At 48.3% G+C, this 19,043-nt stretch overlaps 1 protein-coding gene across 5 annotated transcripts in view; it reads left to right on the forward strand.

The window, feature by feature from the left end:
- MSANTD2 (Myb/SANT DNA binding domain containing 2) overlaps positions 1-18,494 on the forward strand; it is a 19,304-nt gene extending 810 nt beyond the window's left edge. The window contains exons 1-5 of one of the 5 annotated variants that reach the window (XM_042882410.1): positions 5,175-5,266; positions 8,879-8,923; positions 9,516-9,774; positions 11,370-11,430; positions 17,099-18,494. In XM_042882410.1, coding sequence (XP_042738344.1) covers positions 9,696-9,774; positions 11,370-11,430; positions 17,099-17,951 — 993 coding nt within the window. In that variant the 5' untranslated portion in view covers positions 5,175-5,266; positions 8,879-8,923; positions 9,516-9,695 and the 3' untranslated portion in view covers positions 17,952-18,494. Of the gene's footprint in view, positions 1-5,174; positions 5,267-8,878; positions 8,924-9,515; positions 9,775-11,369; positions 11,431-11,578; positions 15,556-17,098 lie in introns of those variants that run through there. The other 4 variants (XM_042882412.1, XM_042882411.1, XM_042882406.1 and 1 more) reach the window with 4 other exon arrangements.
- Positions 18,495-19,043: the final 549 nt, after the last annotated feature.

The following is a 19,043-nucleotide window of genomic DNA, read 5'->3' on the forward strand; positions in this document are numbered from 1 at the left end:
CTTGCTCCTGGGGTCCCCTTGCTCCTGGGGTCCCCTTGCTCCTGGGGCCCTTCATGGCTGTGGAATAGCCTCGTGGCTATGATGTTTCCCCTGGGTTGCCTGCTTTAATTACGGGGCTGCGTTAAATGGTACAGCCAGCTGGCTTCTGTGGTGCTGGATTTTAGAGTTGGCTCTCTACTTGTGTCATTCCTTGGGGAGAAGGGAAAGCCAGGGCTCAGGCAGGGAGCAGCAATCCAAATGCCGCCCTCATACAGAAGGAGCTGTGGACTAGGACTGGTGGGATGTGAGGAACCTGTGATCCATAGGAGCTGCTGCAGGCTTCAGGCTGTAAATATGAATAAAGTGCAGAAGGTAGAATTAAATGCTGAGGTCCCTTAAGGCCTGCTTCCCCTTTCATGAGCCATTTGATTTCCAGTGCAGTTGCTTAAAATGTTGATCAATTAGAAAGGAACATTTTGTTAGTTCTTGATATCGCTGGTGTTGTTGGATTCTCTTTGCCCTGTTCTGTTCGTCATGTAGTGCTGTGCTGGCCCATGGAGCCTGGGGTTGGCTGTGTGCAAACATCCAGACCTTTGATTTGCAAAATGCATGAAACAAGGAACTGGGCACTTCTGCAGTATTAATAGAGACTGGTGGCAGTATGTCTGGTGGGCAGCTCTGTGTGTTACTGAGCATCCTGTGAGATGCTCAGGAGCAAATGAGCAGGGGCTTTGCCCTGCAGTGTCTGATTAGCATTTGTCTTTGGAAAAACTGTTGGAGTGAAGCAAAACTCTTTCTTATAAACATTTTGCTTTCTGAATGTATGTTCTTATGTCATCTCTTTGACTTCTTGTATCTCTCTGCTGGGGGATTTATTTTCCTGAATGCATCAGAACATTTGGGAGGGAAACGTTGCTTTGAAGCAGGCAGTTCATGCACCGCAAAAATTCTCCAAGTCTCTTGGTTTTGAGCAACATCCAGCTTCAGTCAGTCCTTCCACAAATCTGGGACACTTGGAGTTGTGCTAGTGTTGAAAAAGCTCCAAGGGCAGTTTTCCTTGTCTACACAGCCCTACTGTTTCTGGTTGTTGGGGGAGTTCCTGCTGCTGTTGTTAAGGGCTGCTGCCTCGGCTGTGGCTGCAGCTGTACAAGGAATTGCCTCACCGAGTGCAGAGCAGTTTGTAAGGAGAATATTTGTCCCAGAGCTGACCTGGCTGGGCGGTGTGTTTGGAGGGCTCTGGTTGGGGTGGGAAAGCGCCCTCTGGAATGTCTGTTTCCCAGCAGCTCGTGGTGCTGTTACCAGAGACACTTCTTCCTGTCTGTTGAGAAGCGCTTTGGCAGCAGTCTTCTGTCAGTGACATTTGTAAGTTGCAAAGAAACTATGAATTGTGTTTTTATATGTAGGTTTAGAGGGAAGGAAGGACTCTGAGGCTCACTGCACTGCAATAGCTTCAAGAGCAGCTCCTGAAAGACCTCTTAGACGTTTCCCTACAGATGCTTCTAGCCAACACGCAGCTCGACTGCACGGACTCTTCTTAAGTGAAGTCCACAGAGGGCGCCGGGTCGGCGGCTCGATGAGGAGCGGTTCCCGCCGCCGTCCTCCGCACGCCGCTGGTTCCCGCTGGCGCCTCGGCGCCTCGCCCGGTTGCCGGCATCCCGCGCGGGTTCCGCCCTGCGCCTGGCGCCTGGCCGCGCTGCTGTCCAAGGTCCTGCACGGCCCCGGTGCTCCGCCGTGGGGGTCTTCGCCGCTGCGCTCTCGGGAGATTCGGACGTGTCAGCATGGCAGAGCTTTTCACGATCCTTGGGCTTTTCCAGAAAAACGGGCCCTCGTTGAAAAGCTCCGTTTTTGATAGAGCCAAAGGTTGAGTTTGCTACAGGAGTTATTGAAATAGTTGCATTAGAATTGGAGAATTGTCTGCTTGGCTCTTTGTTGCTCAGCTGAGGGTGAAAATCACTTTGAACACAGAGAGGCTGATGTTTGACTTTCATTTTAAGATGGAGCAGGAAGGCTTGGGCTTGCTGTTGGAACAAGGGTGGTTCACAGACTTCATAGTCTTATGCTATCCGTTGTCAGAGCTAAAAGCAGAGCTGAAGCAATGGTGATGGATGAGTGCTTTGCTTCACCGTTCCACTAGCCTGCTGTCCCCCATTTCCATGATTTTATAGGATAGTTGGACTTAACGTCCCTCAAGGGACAGTGCTGTAAGGATTTGCTGATTGATCATGAATGTAAATCGTGCTTAAAATGTGTCAAATTTAACTTAGTTTATAAATACATTGTAGATTAGACCTCAGTATTGGCTTTCAGGGCACCCGAATTTTCCGTGCTTTGCCAAATCTCGAGGAGTGTTAGAAATGAGATAGAGAGGAAAAAGTCAGCTTTGCAGAACAAAGTTTTCCAGCTCTCCAGTTGTATTGAATGTATGTATGCATTCTCTCCTAATTCAAACTGGATGTAAAGCAAGGTCCCAGTTCACATTTTGTCTGTCTTCTAACATCTGCATGTGCTTTTCTGCACATAAGCGGTGCTGGCCTGCAGTCTGCAAATGAGACCATTGCTTGGATCTGCACTCCAGAGTGCCTGTTTCAAATTCGAGGGGTCACACGTAATAATTCCAGCAAGTACTCCTAGCTTATTGCTGCGTGAGAGCCTGGCTTCGTGACTTTGATGCCTGTGGACCAGCTAGCTCAGGGACTGGGAGCTGCGGGAGTGTTTCAATGTTTTGATTTCTGCCTGTTGGGTCCTCAGAAGCCATCCTGTGCCTCAGAGTTCCCTCATCCTGGCATACCAAGCTGTGTCCTGAATCTCTGCTGGCACAGTAGTGCGCTCTGACCATTCCTGCAGTTGTGATCTCACAGCTCTTGTTAAAGAATTGTTTACTGAAGCACATGTACTTTTCCTCCAGCCCTGCTCTTCTTTGCTGAGTGTGATCGCAATCCAAGTTTGGAGAATTAGCCTGGCTCAGCAGTTTGTGCATCCCCAAACCAATCCCCTCTGTGCAGCATTGTGGAGCATTCAGCTATTTGTTTTGACCTCAGAACTATTATTTGAGGCAGAGGATGAGATATTTTGCAAAACCCTTTCCAGATTTGAATGCAGTCGCTTCTATTTTGTGCCCTTCACCAGGCTTATCATTGCTTCAGAGCAGGAGGTGAGCTGCTAACGAGTGGAGGAGTCACAATCACAGAAAAATGAGTATCACCTCGTGCTGTGACGTTCCATACGAAGGCCAAAAAAAGCTGGTGCATCCAGTATGTAGGCTTTGTTATTGCTTCAGATCAGGCAGTGAGCTTGGACATCACTGTTTCATGCTCTTCCAACCTCTGAACATGTCATTCGCAAGCTCTGCTCCTGGTGAGGCCCGTTGCCCTTGTGCTTGTTTTCTGCACACAGTGACCTGCTGCTCACCTGGGCAGGAGGTGGAAGGTGTCTGCTGGGTTGTGATTGTCCACAGAATGTGTGATTTACTTTGCAAAGTGAAAAAAAGCACCTTGAAGACAGCAGTTACGTGCTTTCACACGGGGAATGCAGGCACAAAGGGGAGAAGTGGTGCTGCTAACATGAAACGGGGTGGAATGAGGAATTATGCTTGGATGTCAGCTGTTCGTGTTCTCTTGCTTTAAGCTGTATGTAAGATGATGATGACAGGGTTTACTTTCAATGTGGCTGTGTTTTTTGCTGCTTTATGATGTAAACAATCTCTTTTTAAATCTTTGTAGCGCGAAGTCGTTTTGAAAGAAGGAAGCGCTGCACTGGCTGTCTCTGATGGGACTCCTGCAGCAATGCAGTGTGACCTTCTGTATGCTCCAGGACATTGAATTTCTCCCAGAATTTCATCACTGGGTTCAATAACCTTAAGCAGAGTGGCTCTCTTTTCAAAGGATTTCCAAGGATGGAGTTATCAGTCTCTTTACCAGCAGCTTATCACCTTCAGAACAGCTTTGCCTTCCATTTTTTAATGTATTTTCCCTTGTCTTCTGTTACTCAGGCCGAGATCCTTGTCCCTGTGGCTCCACCCTCTGCGATGTGCACAGGCAGTGTTCAAGTTACCTCTTGATCTTTCTTCGTCTTAAGTAGGTTCAGATGCCTCTAGTTTTCCAGGCTGGGTCACTTTGCAGTTCCTGTCCTGAATGCTCTCCAAGAACTCACTCCTCGCTGGAGAACCTCACAGGCCCCAGTAGGTGGGAGCAACTTTCTGTTGACATTCGTAAACTGGACAATATGAATCTGTTCTTTGTCACTGAAGAGTTTACTTGCTTTACTGCTTCTTGGACATACCATGAGACTGCCGTGGAGGAGCATCTCTGGAAGATTTGAGCATCACGTGCAATGAATGCTCTCGCACAGCAGCTGTGTCCGCTCCATGTGTGGGCCACTTGCTGGAGTGCTGTTCAGGGAGGCAGGTTAGCACCACAGGCCAGAATTTCCCATTTTCTGGGGAGCAGCTCTGCCAGAAGCACTTTGGTGGAGGCTCTGGCATGCAGGTGTGCCCTGAGATTCCCCTCCCAGAGAAACAAAGTTAGCTGTCTGCTTCTACTGCAGAGGTCGGGGCTAAAAGCAGCTCACTCTGGCACGTCTTTGAGCAGGCAGCGAGTCACAGTTATGAATGTTAAATCTTAGTTTGGGAACACGTTATTTGTGCCTCTCAGGAGGGGAACCACTTAGGACCCAGATCTTAAAGTCCTCCCAGTTTTTAATACGTGCCCCTAGGCTATACACACAGTGGGCTGCAATTGTGGACATCTCATTGGCAGTTATACTGCAGAAACTGCATTGACATCAGAAGAGAGTCCCAGTGGCAATGATGCAGTTGCTAGATGGTTGATTTTGGATTTTGTTTATTCTAGAAGTAACTGAATGCACCTGAAATGTTCAACAGAATGAAGCTGGTGTGAAAGCACAGAGCTTTAAGTGCCTGTGTGGGTGCAGATTGACTTCCACTACTGTTCCAGATTCTGCTGCATCCTGCTAAATCTGTCAATCTGGAGGCTAAGGAGATGGTGCTTTCTGGACTGCTGTGGGTCCCACAGTTACTAACCTTTGTTTTGGTCATTGTTTCTGGTGAAAACTGGAGTTAAGACAGCTTTTGGTATTTTTCTTACAGCTTTTCCTATTGGTCTAGATTTAGATGTTGCTTTCTATTGATAACGATTTCTCTGTGCAGCTAAATCACAAAGGCTGAGGTTGGACTCGCCTGGCATGGACCTTTCTTTGGAGACCACAGCCTCAGGACGGGCGTTTGCATGCTTCTAGGATCGTGTGTAAAGCTCCCAGCTTTCAGAACTATGTGAGTAGTAACCCATGGGGTGCCACCCGTGTTGATGCTTTCTGCCTCCCATCTGGAGCTTATTCTGGAGCAGAGCATTTTCCCTACCACCTGCAAGAGGGTTTGTGCTGCTCTTAGTCTGTGGCCCTGCTCTGCCTGCTCATTTGAGACCTGGAACCAACAGGGGTAGGCCTGTGTGGTCCCTTTGGCTTGCCAAATAGCTGATATCTAACCTATCAAGTCCTTCTTGGATTTCTTTGGTACAGACTGCTGTACTTAGGGTTATCTTTGGACATCAGGCTTCATGGGTGGCATGGAGATGCTTGTCCCATTCACAGTGTTTGTGTGAAAACTCATGTTTAATTTTAAGGAATGAGTGTGTTTCTAAAGGCAGGACAGTCTACTGAACATGGCTTTCATTGCTTTGGGGTAAGTAGTGAATGGAGTTTTTGGAACAGTAGTGACAGTAGTTTTTGGGTAGTGTAGGAAAGAACACCTTTACTGACCAAAATGGTGTGTGGGACTATTATTGGGTGTCCTAGCCCTTAAGAGCTCTGCTGTTAGCTCTTAATGGAAAGAATGGAAGCCCTTAGTACTGGTTGAATATCAGTGAAATTCTTCCAGGTCCCAGATGTGCTTTGGAAGTGGAATTCATCCTCTGTCAGACTGTAGCATAGCCTCCATGTGGTCCCTGGTGTAAACTTGGGGCAAAGCAATCTCCTAGCCCACAGTTTATCTTCTTTCTCTCAGTCTCTGGCAAAGTCCTGCAGTGTCCCAGGTTAATGGGCTCCATGAGATCCTGCTGTTGCAATAGGGTTTTTGTCTCGAAACTTGAGGGATTTCTGCCCCCAAACCTCTCCTTTTTAGTTAGTAAAAGTGGACAGCTTGATGTCTGCTGCAGTGGTTCAGAGAGCTAGCAGGAGCCATGTATCCTTGGTGTAGGGGCGTAGAAATACGTTTATAGTCATCTAGGCTGGCCTCTGCCATAGGGATTGATGCCTCTGTAAATAATACCTGTCCAGGCTTAGTTTGTTTAGATGTGTTGAACTGTGGTTCAGAAACTGGCAGTGGTGAAAAATCCACTGCATTTTTTTTGTTAGATTCTGGCTCTTAGAAGTAACCTGCCTTAAAAATGTGTGGCTTATGGTACTGCCTGAGCATCCCTTGTCTGTGTCTCACAGCATGATGTTGCTTCTTCAAGTCATCATCCAAAGAGATGCCTGGTTTCTGTCTCAGTTTGGTGACTGACTTCTCTACTTCCCTGAGCACCTGTCTTCCCTTGAGGCATTTACATCACTTTCATTGTTTCATTTTGGAGTCCTCTGGTCTGGAGCCAGAACTTTCAGGAAATTTTTGGCATGGAGGCACATCAGGATGCAATTGAGGCTTTGTTCTTTGGTGTAAAAAATTAATTTGACTGCCGGTGTATCTCTGAGTGCTGTGATCTGGCAGATGTGTGGCCACGTGCAGAGCTGGAGCCACTTCAGGCAGGTCTGCAGTAGGTTCTGCATGACTGCAGAGTGTTAAGGATGGATTTACTCATGTTCTGTGGAGCAGTGGTAGACTTGGTTTCTCGAGCACTAAGTCATCAGCTGCCTTTCTGCTGTGTGGTATGGCTCTCTTTAGAGTTCAAGCTGTGCTTTCTTCCCTTTTTATTGTGAGAACTGATGCTTCAGTTCAGAAGTACAGAAATAGGGCTTCTGGTGGTGATATTCTTATTTAGACCTGATGTTCTCCTGCCTTTCACACATTTTTTTAACCTGAAAGTTCATGAGCCTGTGTGTAGAGCAGAGGATTCGACCAGTTCTGTTTCCTTGTAGTCAGTTCTGTTTCCTTGTGCTCCAGCCAGTGTGGGAATGCAGGTTTCAGGAGCTTTCGTGGCTCCAGTCATCCCTACATGCTGTAAAACCACCCTAGACTTCACAAGCCATTTCTTTTGTCCCGCTATGGTTTCATCTTTTGTTACTCGTGAGTATCCTGGTGTGACGAGGCAGGTAGCCTTTGGATACTGCCTTCCTCACTTCAGCTTCCTCACTTCATAAACCCGAGGACTCCTCCCTTCCATTAAGTTGAGTGGTGCTGAGTGCTATCCTGTGTCACTGGACCTGGTCGAGGCCAGCAGCCAGCGTTTGATAGGGTGTCATGGAAAGGTAATTGTGACACTAGATGTGGACAGGCATGTAGATCACAGCACTGCTGGGTGGAGGCTGTGCCATCTAGCTAAGAGCTCACAGAATCTGTCAGGTTGGAAAAGCTTTCAAGATCACCGAGTCCAACCCAGCCCACCCCACCAGCAGCCACTGACCATCTCTCAGTGCCACATCCCCGTGGTCTGGAGCACCTCCAGGATGGTGGTGGCGCCACTTTCCTGGGCAGCTGGTGCCTGAGAATCACTGCTCTTTGGGAGAATGAATTTTTCCTGATGTCCAACCTGAGGCACACCTGGCCATTCCAAATCTTCTCAATGCTTCCAAAGGTGTTCTTGTTGAAGCTTTGCCAACTAAACTTATCTGTACCCCCGGGCATAGAAATGAATTTGTCTGCAGTGAGTAGTGACACTTCTCGTGGATGGGTTCTTGATTCTGGGATTCCACAGCTGGTTGTTTTCTACCCCAATTGCAGCAGAGGTGTTGGAAATGTAAAAATTTGCTGGTCCAAGGAGGATCTGCCTGTTTTATCCTGAGAGACAGCAAAGACAGAATCAGGAGAGGCTGGTGCTGCCCAGCTGAGAATCCCCGATCGCTTTCCCAGAGCAGCTGATAGAAAGTGGTGCTTATTGCTGCCTGTGGGCTCATTGGGCTTTTGCTGTGTGTTGGGGTTTTGGTTTTGAAACAGCAGAGTAAAACTGACTTGCTGCTTAGCAGCTTTGCTGCTGCTCCCGGGGCTCTGAATATCACGAGGAGACGGGCTAGGAGTGTATTCCTCTCCTGCTGATGCTGTTGAACAAGGTGTTTGAGGAGCATTGGAGGTGTTGGAGCTTTCTGTAGATGTAAAGTTCCTTTTGGGGGAAAACCAACCATTTTATGTGATAATGTGTACTTGCTTGTTGCTTAAGAGCTGTAGTCCTTCTTCAGAAAACAGGATGACCAAACTATTCCTGAATTAATGCCTCTTTGGAGCTCTAGAGGTGGCTTAGATTGCCATTCTGTGTAGCATCTGAACAACCTAATGAATGTTGTGTGAGAAAACGTGTTCTGCAAATCTATCAGTCTGCAAATTGCTGAGATTTGCAAGATAAAGTTGGAGCATGATGCTATCTTTTAAAAGCAGAGTGGTGGTTGAATTAAAAACACATTGAGAGATGCACACAAAGGTTCTTCCCCACCCAAATTTCTGCCTGGATCTGGACTAGGGGGGAACTGTACAAGTCTATGAGTTTTGTCTGCAGCTCTGCCTTTCTGTCAGGCATGTTATGTGTAGCTGCCAGCTTGGCCAGTAGTACAGGATGGTAGAGATCACCAAAACCAGGTCGGGTTTTTGGATTTGTCATTTTTGGAGGCTTCAACCTTAGTGCTGAAAGCTGTCGTAGTGAATTACTAGCCAGAGCCATCTGAGTTATGTTTCTTTCTTAATGATTGATATCAAAGTCTGGGAATGTGGAGCATTATTGATTTGACCTCTTTTAAATTTCAGCAGCTTCACAAGAGACAGAGTGAGTTAGTAAGGAATGCAAAATATGTAAGTAATATATATTTTATTAGCTGAATAGCTTAGGCATACATTTTGTACCTTGTGTCTTCTTACCAGAGTAAGGAAGGTTGGACTGTCTGTGCTTTTGGGGACTTCTTTCTTTCTTCCTTTCCATCTCCTCCCTGCTTCACCTTCTTCAGGCTGTGGGCACAACACCGGCTCTGCTTTCCCCCTCTTGTAGTCGGTGTGCATTTCCTTGGCTGATTGGTATCTCTGACTGGGGATCTGTTGTTTATTTTCCCTGTGTTACGTGGCAGATCTGGGGGGTTTGAAGTGGGGAGGAGAATAAATGAATCAATTGCCCAAGTTAAATCAATGAACCTGTAGCTGCTGTACAACTTCGTTCAGTGTTGTAGATGTTAAAGCTAAAACCTGCATCAGGAGCATCAGGTACATAATGATGCTTCCTGCCAGGTGCAGATTAACTTGACAGCCTTGCATTTAGCTCATGAGCGTGTGGCAAATACTGATCAGCAGAAGTAAAATTCTAAACTCTGCCTGGCAGTCGTGTAACTGTCTGCTATGTGTGCACTGCTGAAGCAGCACCTTTGGGTGAGTAACACGCAGCTTTCTGTCTTAGACCCTCCGCAGGTGTTACAGCCGTGTGAAGGAGCATGGTGTTGGGAAGAGGAAAAGCAGCTACACGTTCGAACAGCTGGAGCAGGTGTTTGGCCAGGGAGGATGGGATTCCCAGCCCTGCCAGCCTGTCCTCATCAACAGCAGTGGCTTGTACCAGGAGCTGGAGTCGGATGGCAGCACCATGGAGGAGTACTCGCAGGAGGACTGGGGAAACCACAGTCAGGATCTTCATTGCTACCAGACTGGTGAGCAGGAATTAGGTAAGGAGTCCTGTTAATGCTTCCCCACTCTCTGTGCTCTGTGTTTGTACAGTCCCCCCTTTCATGTAATGTGCTCAAGTGCTAAACAACTGATGTCCATGGGGAGGAAAGGGAAATAACCATCAAAAGCAGACAGTGGTTCTTGGAGGCTGCTGGAGTATCAGGATCAGGAGAAAAGAAGGGTGATGTGGCCATAAACCTTGGCAAAGGAGACAGTACGTTCCCTGGCTCCCTGTCCCTTCCACCCACTGCTCAGTTTTTCTTCCCCCGATGGGATCAGGGAGGTGCTTCCCTGTCAGCAGTGCCCAGCTTTGAGGTCCTTGGGTCCAGCTACCACTTGTCCACTGTTTACTTCCAGGCTGCTCCTATTTGTACCAATGACTGTTTTCTCCTTCTTCCCATACATCCTAACTGCTGTGTTTGCTTCAAGCACACGGATATGCTTGTATCCAGATGTGTGGTGTTTGGAATGCTTTTCCTGCTTGAATTAGTAGTGTCAGCTTCAGTGCGTACAAATGAGCACATGAGCTAATTTGGAGATTTGGTTGTTGCCTGTGGCTGTTTCACTTTGTCCAATGGAGCCAGCCACCACATTCTCGATCAGCAAAGCAGGCACACTGATCTGAGCTGTCATGTCCAGCTGCAGTGAAGAAGTGGGTTTCTTCAAGTACATTTGTGTCTTGACCACTGTGTTACGACGTGAAGCATGGAGGAAAAGGAATTCTTTTCGTGGAGGAAATAGAAGTTGATCAAATCCAGCAGTTAGAACACAAAGTGGGGAAAAGATGTTGATGTGGTTTTCCTTGTGATCTGCGGGCTGAAGTGGGGACAGGAAGGAGATGCATCACCTGTCTGCACGCATCTTTGTTCAGGGGACTGGGGGCGGTGAACGCTGTGAAAGAGTCTTAAATTGCAGTTTGATATTAAAGCAGCCAACTTGCAAATTAACCACATTCTGGTTCTCTCAGACTTCTTCCTCTGGGAGCTTAGAAGTCAGAAATATGTGGGAGAGAAATGGTGGGGAGACGGCGAAGTTTCAAAACGTGTGTAAATGGCAGCTAATTCCATCTGGTTGTTCTGGTGACTCAAACTGTGGTCTCCTGGTTTGTCACCGTTTTCCTTCAGTTGAATTACAGAGAGATTTGTGTGTGCTTGGGGTGACAGCATTCCTGATGTCGAGAGAAGTTAAGAGAGAAGCGTTTGGCACACAAAATCTAAATGGAATACAGATGCATTTGTCCTGGTGCTTGCTGTTTAAATGTGCTATTGAAAGCAGAACAGTCTTTCTTTTTTTCCCTCAGTGTAGTTAGTAATTAAATTGACTTGTGATTTAATTGCAGGAATTATGCTCTTGTCCTTGAAAGGTTTTGCACTTGCAGAGGCAGGTACAGATCTTGTAACTGACCACATCATTTCCTAAGGAAAACCAAAAACTCCACTTAATGTAGGAACTGGAGCTGCCTTGTGCGTGTGGCAGGGCTTGGTGGGCTTAGGAAATAAGATGGATTGTAACTTCAGCCTTAAAAAAATAAAATGAGTAATATTCCTGCTGCCTTTTATTTTAAAATATAACTGTGTTGGGTCTTACCTTTCAGATGAAATGCCTACCACAAAAAGAACATTAAAGATAAAACAGGAATCTTCAGAAGACGCTCAGTAAGTAATTTATGAATGCTTTACCCTGGAATGCATTTCCCTGGGGATGTTGTGCAGGAGGGAGGATGTTTGAAACTTCTGATTATAATTATAAATACATTGTGCAAGACTATTCATACACTTGAATCTGCTTTATGCGTTATTCCAGTTACCTCAGAACGTTTGAAAAGCTTCACAACTTTGTCCTTTCTGGGCTCCATCATGCAGCCAGCAGAACGGCTCCCCACTGAATGCGAGGACTGAACGTGCGGCTCGGATCCACCTCAGGCTGCCAGGGCTGTGTGTGGCAGGCTGTGGTTATCACGGCATGAGCCCAGGCTCTTGAGCTTTCTGAAATCTGTTTTTGCCATCTGCCTGAAGTTGCCTGAATTTTGCCCATTTGGGTACAAGGAAAAACAATAAGTTTTTTTTTTTTAAAGAGCAGTAATTATGTTGTGGTGTATATTTTCCTCTAAACCAGTGGCAGGACCGTGACCTGCATGCCCAGGTGGTGCTGACCAGATATTTTCAATGGATCATAAGTGGAGGAAAGCGAGTGAGAAGTGAGGCTCCCTCAGTAGTAGTGCGTGCTGTTGACTTGGCTCGTGTGAGTAATGCTCACATTAAAAGTTCGTGCATTTCCTCTCAGTGGTGGAAAGCATGCCAAAGTTTGTGATTTCTTTTATTTTCATAACTTTCCAGAGCTGACTTGTAACCTTTTGGATTGGTTTAATCTGACAAATACTGCAGCATTTAAAATGTTTTAAGCATGTGAATCTCCATTGCCTTGCCAACAGTAACACAGAGTGTTTCAAAAAATGAATCGTGCCACGGTCCTGCAGAGCAGGGCTGCTTTCTTCCAGCCTCTTGGGTTTCAAACCCTGTAGGGTGAGTGTAGCTCTGTCTGTAATGGGATGAGCTGTCTCAAATCCACCTGCAGGCCCCTCGGGGGGGACATGTGGGCATGGTGTCTTGCACCACCTCTCCCCATGGCTTACTGAGCTGGCTGAAGTCAGTATGGCGTTTCTTAGGCTGCAAAGTGAGTTTGTGTAGGACAGTAATTCATCATGCTGTACAGGTTTATGTAGTGTCTTTGGTTAGCAGCAGAGGCTTTTTACTGGAAGTAAATGATTTTTAAAAATTCCACATATGTATGTAGTTATTTTTAATGAAAAGCCTGCATTGTGATGGCTTAGCTTCATCAAAGTCCTCAGTGGAATTTCCAGGGTTAAGCTGTCTTGATGGTGATTTTTCTCTTCATATGAACAGAATTCAGGGTAGCATCTCAGGGATGGGCATGAAGGAAAACACTTGTTTTTCAGCATAAACATCATCACCTCTTTGAACAGCTCGTTAGGATGGCTCTGGGATAATTCTACCTGCAAATTCTACCTTCAAGGCGTGTCTGAGGGAGTTGCACAGAAAAGAATTCTGAATGCTCTGAGGCCGAAGCTCAGAGAAGCTCATTTTGTGTGAAGACTGCCTGAGTTTTCTCTGCCAGCTTGTTGTGCAGGTGCATGGCTGGAGCTCAGACTGCTCAGAGCTGGGGTTTCTTTTCTGCCCCCGAAGCTCTCTCTAAAATATATGGAGGCCTCTGAACTCCTAGGCATGTTGTGAAGCGTGTGGATGATAAGGCAGTCGGTGCTCAGTGAAAGCACAAAGTGACTTCCAACACAGAAATTTGCTGAAAATGCCTTTTTTTTTCTCTGCTATGAGGAACGAGGAACTTTTAAACTCTGAAGTCTTTTAAAGTTGAAAGAAACTTGAAAATTCTGCCTTTTTACTACATCAAGCAATGGAAAGCAAAGAATTAAATAAGAGTTCTCCCTGCCTTCTGCACTGTCAGGCTCTTAGCAGGAGGCGTCAAAGGCAGCTTTTCAGGTTGGGTTTTTGGAAAGTGGAGGATCCCTGCATGCTGCTGTGGCAGGGTTTGCTTTGTCCAGTTCATTGCCTCAGCAGTTGTCTTGGACATTGGATAAGGAAACCAGCGTTGAGTTTGGAATGGTTACAAGCTGTCTGGAGAAGCCTTACTGGTACTGTAGATAAGCTGAGTATTTATTTATTATATTTTAAAAAAAGAGTTGTCTAATTTTAAAAGCCATAGCAAATAATACCAAACAGATTCTTGTTTTTGGCCCAGGTTTTAAAATGCATGTAGCTTATTGCAAAGAAAGCAGACCTTCAGTTCATCTGCTTTTGTCTGCACGTGGAAGTTTGAAGCAGAAGTGATCTCAGTGAAATGGGGGGTGATGATGCATTCAACATGTGCAAAGTGCAGAATTTACGTGGTGATGCTGCCTGACTGTAAGTGCGCGCGATCTTGAAATGCTACCCTTGCTTCTCCCTGCTCTGGGAGGTCGGAAGGAATTGCTCTGCAGTGCCACCACCTCCGGGTTCCCAGCTGTGGTCCTGGGGCTGTGAAAGCCAACAGAGGTCTGGCAGGAGATGGTCCAGCAGGAGCCCTCTGTGCTCCAGGGGGGGGAACTGCAGAGCCGAGCAGAGCAACTTGCAGAGAAACACGGGAGATGGCTTTGTAAGAAACAAGGCAGGATTGTTTTCCTGACAGGAGGGAAGAAGGTGGGAGCGCGATGCCGGCCGGGCTGTGCGCCTCGCAGTGCCTCGCAGCAGGTTGCAGGTTGCACGGCCTCTTGGCAGTGGCGGCGCTGCCTCCTGACTTCGGGTAGAAAACAGGCAGTCTGTGTGGTGTGAGGTGCACGGAGATCTCCTCTGTTTCGTGGGTTGCCTTATTCCCAGAGGTGTGGGAGGGAAGAGCTGGCAGGTGAGCTGCATCCTTGCCCTCTGCTCTGTCAGCTGGGCTCTCCCACACGGGCCGTGCTGGTGCATTTCCTTTGCTCTTCCCTCCAAGTAAATGTTTTGGAGAAGTGAAAACTGCTTCAGACTGTTCTACCATTTTAAATTTCAGAGGATTGTGTTTTTTGACTGCAGGCTTTTTGAAGTTGAACTAGAAATGCTTGGGGAGTTAAATTCTCCACTGAAACCAGCTGTTTCGGTTTCTTTGAAGTCTGCTTTTGTTTGGAAACCGTGCCTTAGAACAAATTTGCACCAAGTCTCGAGTCTTTCCTGGTTCGAATTGCAAAAGCTTCTGAGGAGGAAGCGATGCATTGACTGGTGTGAGCCAGGCGCTGGGGGTCGCGGACAGACAATGTGGTAAAACGCAGCTCGAGGGCACCTTCTACAGTTGAGAAATGAGATAGCCCAGTGGCGTGCAGGGCTGAGCCAGGATGAGCTCTGCTTGCTCAGGTACCGTGTATCTCCTTAAAGAGAGAAGTAGCAGTCTGGCTTTTGCTGTCTGTTGGTGTTTCCTCCTGCAGCCAGCAGAAAGAAGGGGCCAGCAGTGCGCCCTGCTGTGCTGGGGTTCTCCTCCTTTCTGCTCTGCCCTCAGGAGGCCACATGTGGAGCTCGGGTTCCCCAGTTCAAGAAAGACTGAGAGCTGCTTTTCTAACATCTTTTGTCCCTCCTGCTTCCTCTGAAGCCCATGTCTCCTCTGATACGTGAAGCACTGCTGGGGATTCTCTAGTGAAATTATTCTTGTTCAGCAGTAGTTTGAATGACTAATTTTTATTTTTCTTCAGAGCTTCAGCTGTGTTTTGTGCTGAACTGAGCTTAGCAATAGTATTTATGGTGTAATTAATAAAGGTGTTGTTCTTTCTGTTGTTGTTCTTAGCTCTGTTCCTCTACTGTTGAATGAAAATCTACCCACACTGCATTCTGGTGTGTCTGGGTTTGGATGGGACCGTTTCCTTAAATTGCATTCAGCTTCCTCTTGAATGCAAGGAATGCTGGTGAAACACAGGCTGCTGTCGCACAGCCCTGCGCTCAGCCGGCTGCTTCCCGTGTCACCTTATCCCTTTTGTCTCCAGAGGATGAACTTGCACTTCCAGATGTCTAAACTGCAAGTTTGAGATGAGTCTTGCTGTGAGGAGAGTGATTTCAGCCTGGGCTGCTCAGACCCAGTGTGTGGGGCTTCATGTGGATGTGCAGCACCTCCAAGAAGCAGTTTTCTGGGATGAGAGGCCGTGTAATTGAAGCCCTCCTGCACTGTTGAAAGGGTCTGTAGAACCCAAACCTTTTTTCTTTGCACTGTTACATCAGTATAGTGCAAAATGGTGCTGCACTGCACGGCTGCTCGGGGAGGTGGTGGGGTCACCATCCCTGGGGGTGCTCCAGAACTGTGGGGATGTGGCACGGAGGGAGGTGGGCAGGGAGCACAGTGGGGTGAGTTGGACTCGGGGATCTTAGGGGGTCTTTTTCAGCCTCAATGATTCTGGGACCCTATGATTTTGTGATTCTATGAACAGTGGAAGAAGGAACGTGCTTCTGTTCCACGTGGGGCAAAGAAGCAACTGAGTACCAGCCCCGTTTCTATTCCCTGCAGTCTGAGGGATGCTGTCTGCTCTTGCTTAAGCACTTGCTCCGTAACAAGTGGATACTTCTGACCTTACTGTCTCAGCAGCCCGTGCCCTAGCTGCTGGGAGCTGTTGTGGAAGGACAATTCTAGGGAGGGTTGAGTGAGCAGCTTCCAAATCACAGTTCTTGGGCTGAGAGGTTTCTCAGTTACCAACACAGCTGCATCGTCTTCCTACAGATTGGATTATAGGACAGTAACTCCTGAAATCAGTAGTTCTCTCCACTAACTGTGCCCTAAGTGTCTCATTCATCAGGAAGGAAGCTGTTCCAGCTTGCTTCAGTTGTATGCAAAAGCTCCCACCTGATCGCTTAGTGAAGTGTGAATGCCTGCAGTGCTGCTTGCCTCCCTGCTGCTGTCCTGTTACTGACAGCCAAAAGAGATCTTTGGAGACGCGGGAGCTTCTTTATTTCCCCTCTGGTGGGCTGCACACACAGCTTCTGGGTGCAGTAGTCATACTCAAACAAGAGGAGGATGGCTGTGCGCAGTTGGTTGGAACAGCCCCAGGTCACAGGGAGAGTGGGAAAGCTGAAAAAAAATCTGTGACGTTTTTTGGATTATGGAAGCACGAAAAAACCCCAAACAAAGTTCTGTGCTTTTTTCTGACTTTGCTTTTAAAGCAAGGTGAAGGCAAATGCACTTGAACTTGTGCAGGGGAACAGCAGGCTAAGCTGAAGGAATGAGCAGCAAGGTGTCTCAGGGTGTGCACGTCTGTCAGTGACCGAGTGCTGCGTCCCTTTGACCCTGTGGTACATGGGAGCCGTTTGCTGCCATGGCCTTCCAGCAGCAGGGGCGCGAGCTGTGCACAGCACGATGCAGGGGCTGGCAGCCGAACCTTCCTCAGAGCTGTGTGCAGGGCAGCTCTGGTTCTCCTCTCCAGGTTCTCTCCTGCAGATCTTGTTGCACTAAATACCTTCTCCAGCAGGTGTATCTTGCTAGAGAGATGTGATGAAGTTCTGCTTTGTTTATTGTTTTTGTTGTTGATGAGGTTAATGATGGTGGTGGTGTTACAGCCCAGCAGCTCACGTACGGATGCGGGACGCATGCAGGAGTGGAATGCCCACTGCTTGAGGAGCGGCCTGCGTGGCCCGGTGCTGCTGCTGGTGGTGGTGTTTGCTGTGGTCTTCCCACATCATAGAGGGGCCTGGGAAGCAGAGCTGGGGCTCGGCCCTGCTGTGCAGGCGGTGCTTTCTCCTGTAGCCCGGGATGGTTTGCAGCTCTGGGCCGTTACTGACAGCTTTATGCTTCTGTCCGTTTTTCCAGGAAGCGCGACGTCATGCAGAACATTATGCAAATCTTGGAGTCTGTCCAGTTGAAGTGGGAGCTGTTCCAGAGCTGGACGGACTTCTCCAGGCTGCACCTCTCCAACAAACTGGCCATTTTCGGCATCGGCTACAACACGCGCTGGAAGGAGGACATTCGCTACCACTACGCGGAGATCAGCTCACAGGTGCCGCTGGGCAAACGGCTCCGGGAGTATTTCAACTCGGAGAAGCCGGAGGGCAGAGTCATCATGACCAGAGTGCAGAAAATGAACTGGAAGAACGTGTACTACAAATTCCTGGAGATCACCATCAGCGAAGCGAGGTGCCTCGAGCTGCACATGGAGATTGACTGGATACCCATCGCTCACTCCAAGCCGACGGGAGGCAACGTCGTCCAGTATTTATTGCCCGGGGGCATCCCCAAAAGCCCGGGTCTGTACGCCATCGGCTACGAGGAGTGCCACGAGAAGCCCCACTCGCCTCTGGCTGAGCCGCGGGGCGCCGATCCCAGCCATGAGACTCCGGGGGAGCTGGAGGTGCCGTCGCCGCAGGCCTCGCTGCGGGTGGAGATGGAGTCCGCCCGCATCATCTACTGTTACCTCGGCATCGCTGAGGTCAGGACTCTCCAGCAGTGCCTGTTTTTACATTTTCAGGCAAACACCAAAACCTTCAGCAAAGAGTGGGTTGGGATCAACGCGTTTTTATCTCAGAACTGCGTCGTAGAGCCCGGGGTCTCCCCAAAATCCATCTACATCAAATTTGTGGAAGTGGAGAGGGATTTTCTTTCTGCTGGCTCTTTGGTAGAGTGCCTGGAAAAAGCCATTGGATACCCCTTAAAATTCAACAACTGAATCTCGTCCTTCATAAGGACTGCGGCTTCTGCCCGTTTCCCATCTCACCGTCGGACGCTGATGGATGCTGCGCACGGCCGCGAGGCGAAGGCGCTGCTCAGCAGCGTTTGAGGGGGGCTGCTGGGCCGTGGAGCAGCGCGGGGCGACGAGGGCAGCCTGAGCCCTGCCCCGCACATCCCATACATTCCATGTCGGACGGAGCGGACGTTTCATACGAAAAGCTGTTTTTCCACAAGGTCTCATTTTTACACATCCGTCTATAAGTGTTATTACAGATCTGAATAAATAAGCAATAGATAACGGCGAGTTAAATCTTGAATCACGTTAAAGGAGACTGTTTTTCAAAGCCACCCTTAGATACTATTGTATATAATTTAGAAATTCACTTTTTTCACCCATCCAGTGTTCTCCTATCTCCAAACAGTGTTGCCTGCAAAGACTTTTGTTTCTGTGATGTATTCCACTTTCCTAGTAGTGTTGCCATATCCGCTTTTATTTTATTTTATTTTATTTTTTAACATTAAAATAATTCCCGGGCTTTTATTATTTTTATTTTTATCGGTTTATTTTTTCAGTTCTAGTTAGCCTCTTTGTGAGAATAACCTGGCAGCTGGGGAGCATTCTGTCAAACCATGCTTATGGGTACAATCAAAGCTGTGAGATGGGGGGGACGGGGGGGACGGGGGGGGCGGGCTGGGGGCACGCGGGCCGGGAGGAAGCGTTGGAAGCCTTTCAGAAGTGTCGCTATGTGTGCCCCATCACCGCGCTGGCTGGCGCCGGCGTTTCGGTTTCCTGAAGCTCATTGATCAGTGGCGTTGTGGCATACGATGAATGTGTCAGTCCTAATAAAATCGAGCAAACGCGCACCGGCTCCTGGAGGCGTCTTTCTCCTCTCGGGGCGGCCGCCGTTCCGCCCGTTCCGTGGGGACGGAGCCTCCCTTCTGTCGGCCGCCAGCACCCAGCAGTGCCCGCTGCGCCTCCGTCCTGACGCCCGGGACCTGCGCCGCTGTGCAGCGGCGAGGAGCGATGGCGGACGCGGCCGTGCTGCCGTCCCCGCAGGGCTCAGCCGGAGCCGGGCTGCTGCAGGGACGG

The sequence above is a fragment of the Lagopus leucura genome, unplaced genomic scaffold (assembly GCF_019238085.1).
Source record: "Lagopus leucura isolate 7727_CA_CO unplaced genomic scaffold, USGS_WTPT01 Super-Scaffold_100034, whole genome shotgun sequence".
Classification (NCBI taxonomy): domain Eukaryota; kingdom Metazoa; phylum Chordata; class Aves; order Galliformes; family Phasianidae; genus Lagopus; species Lagopus leucura.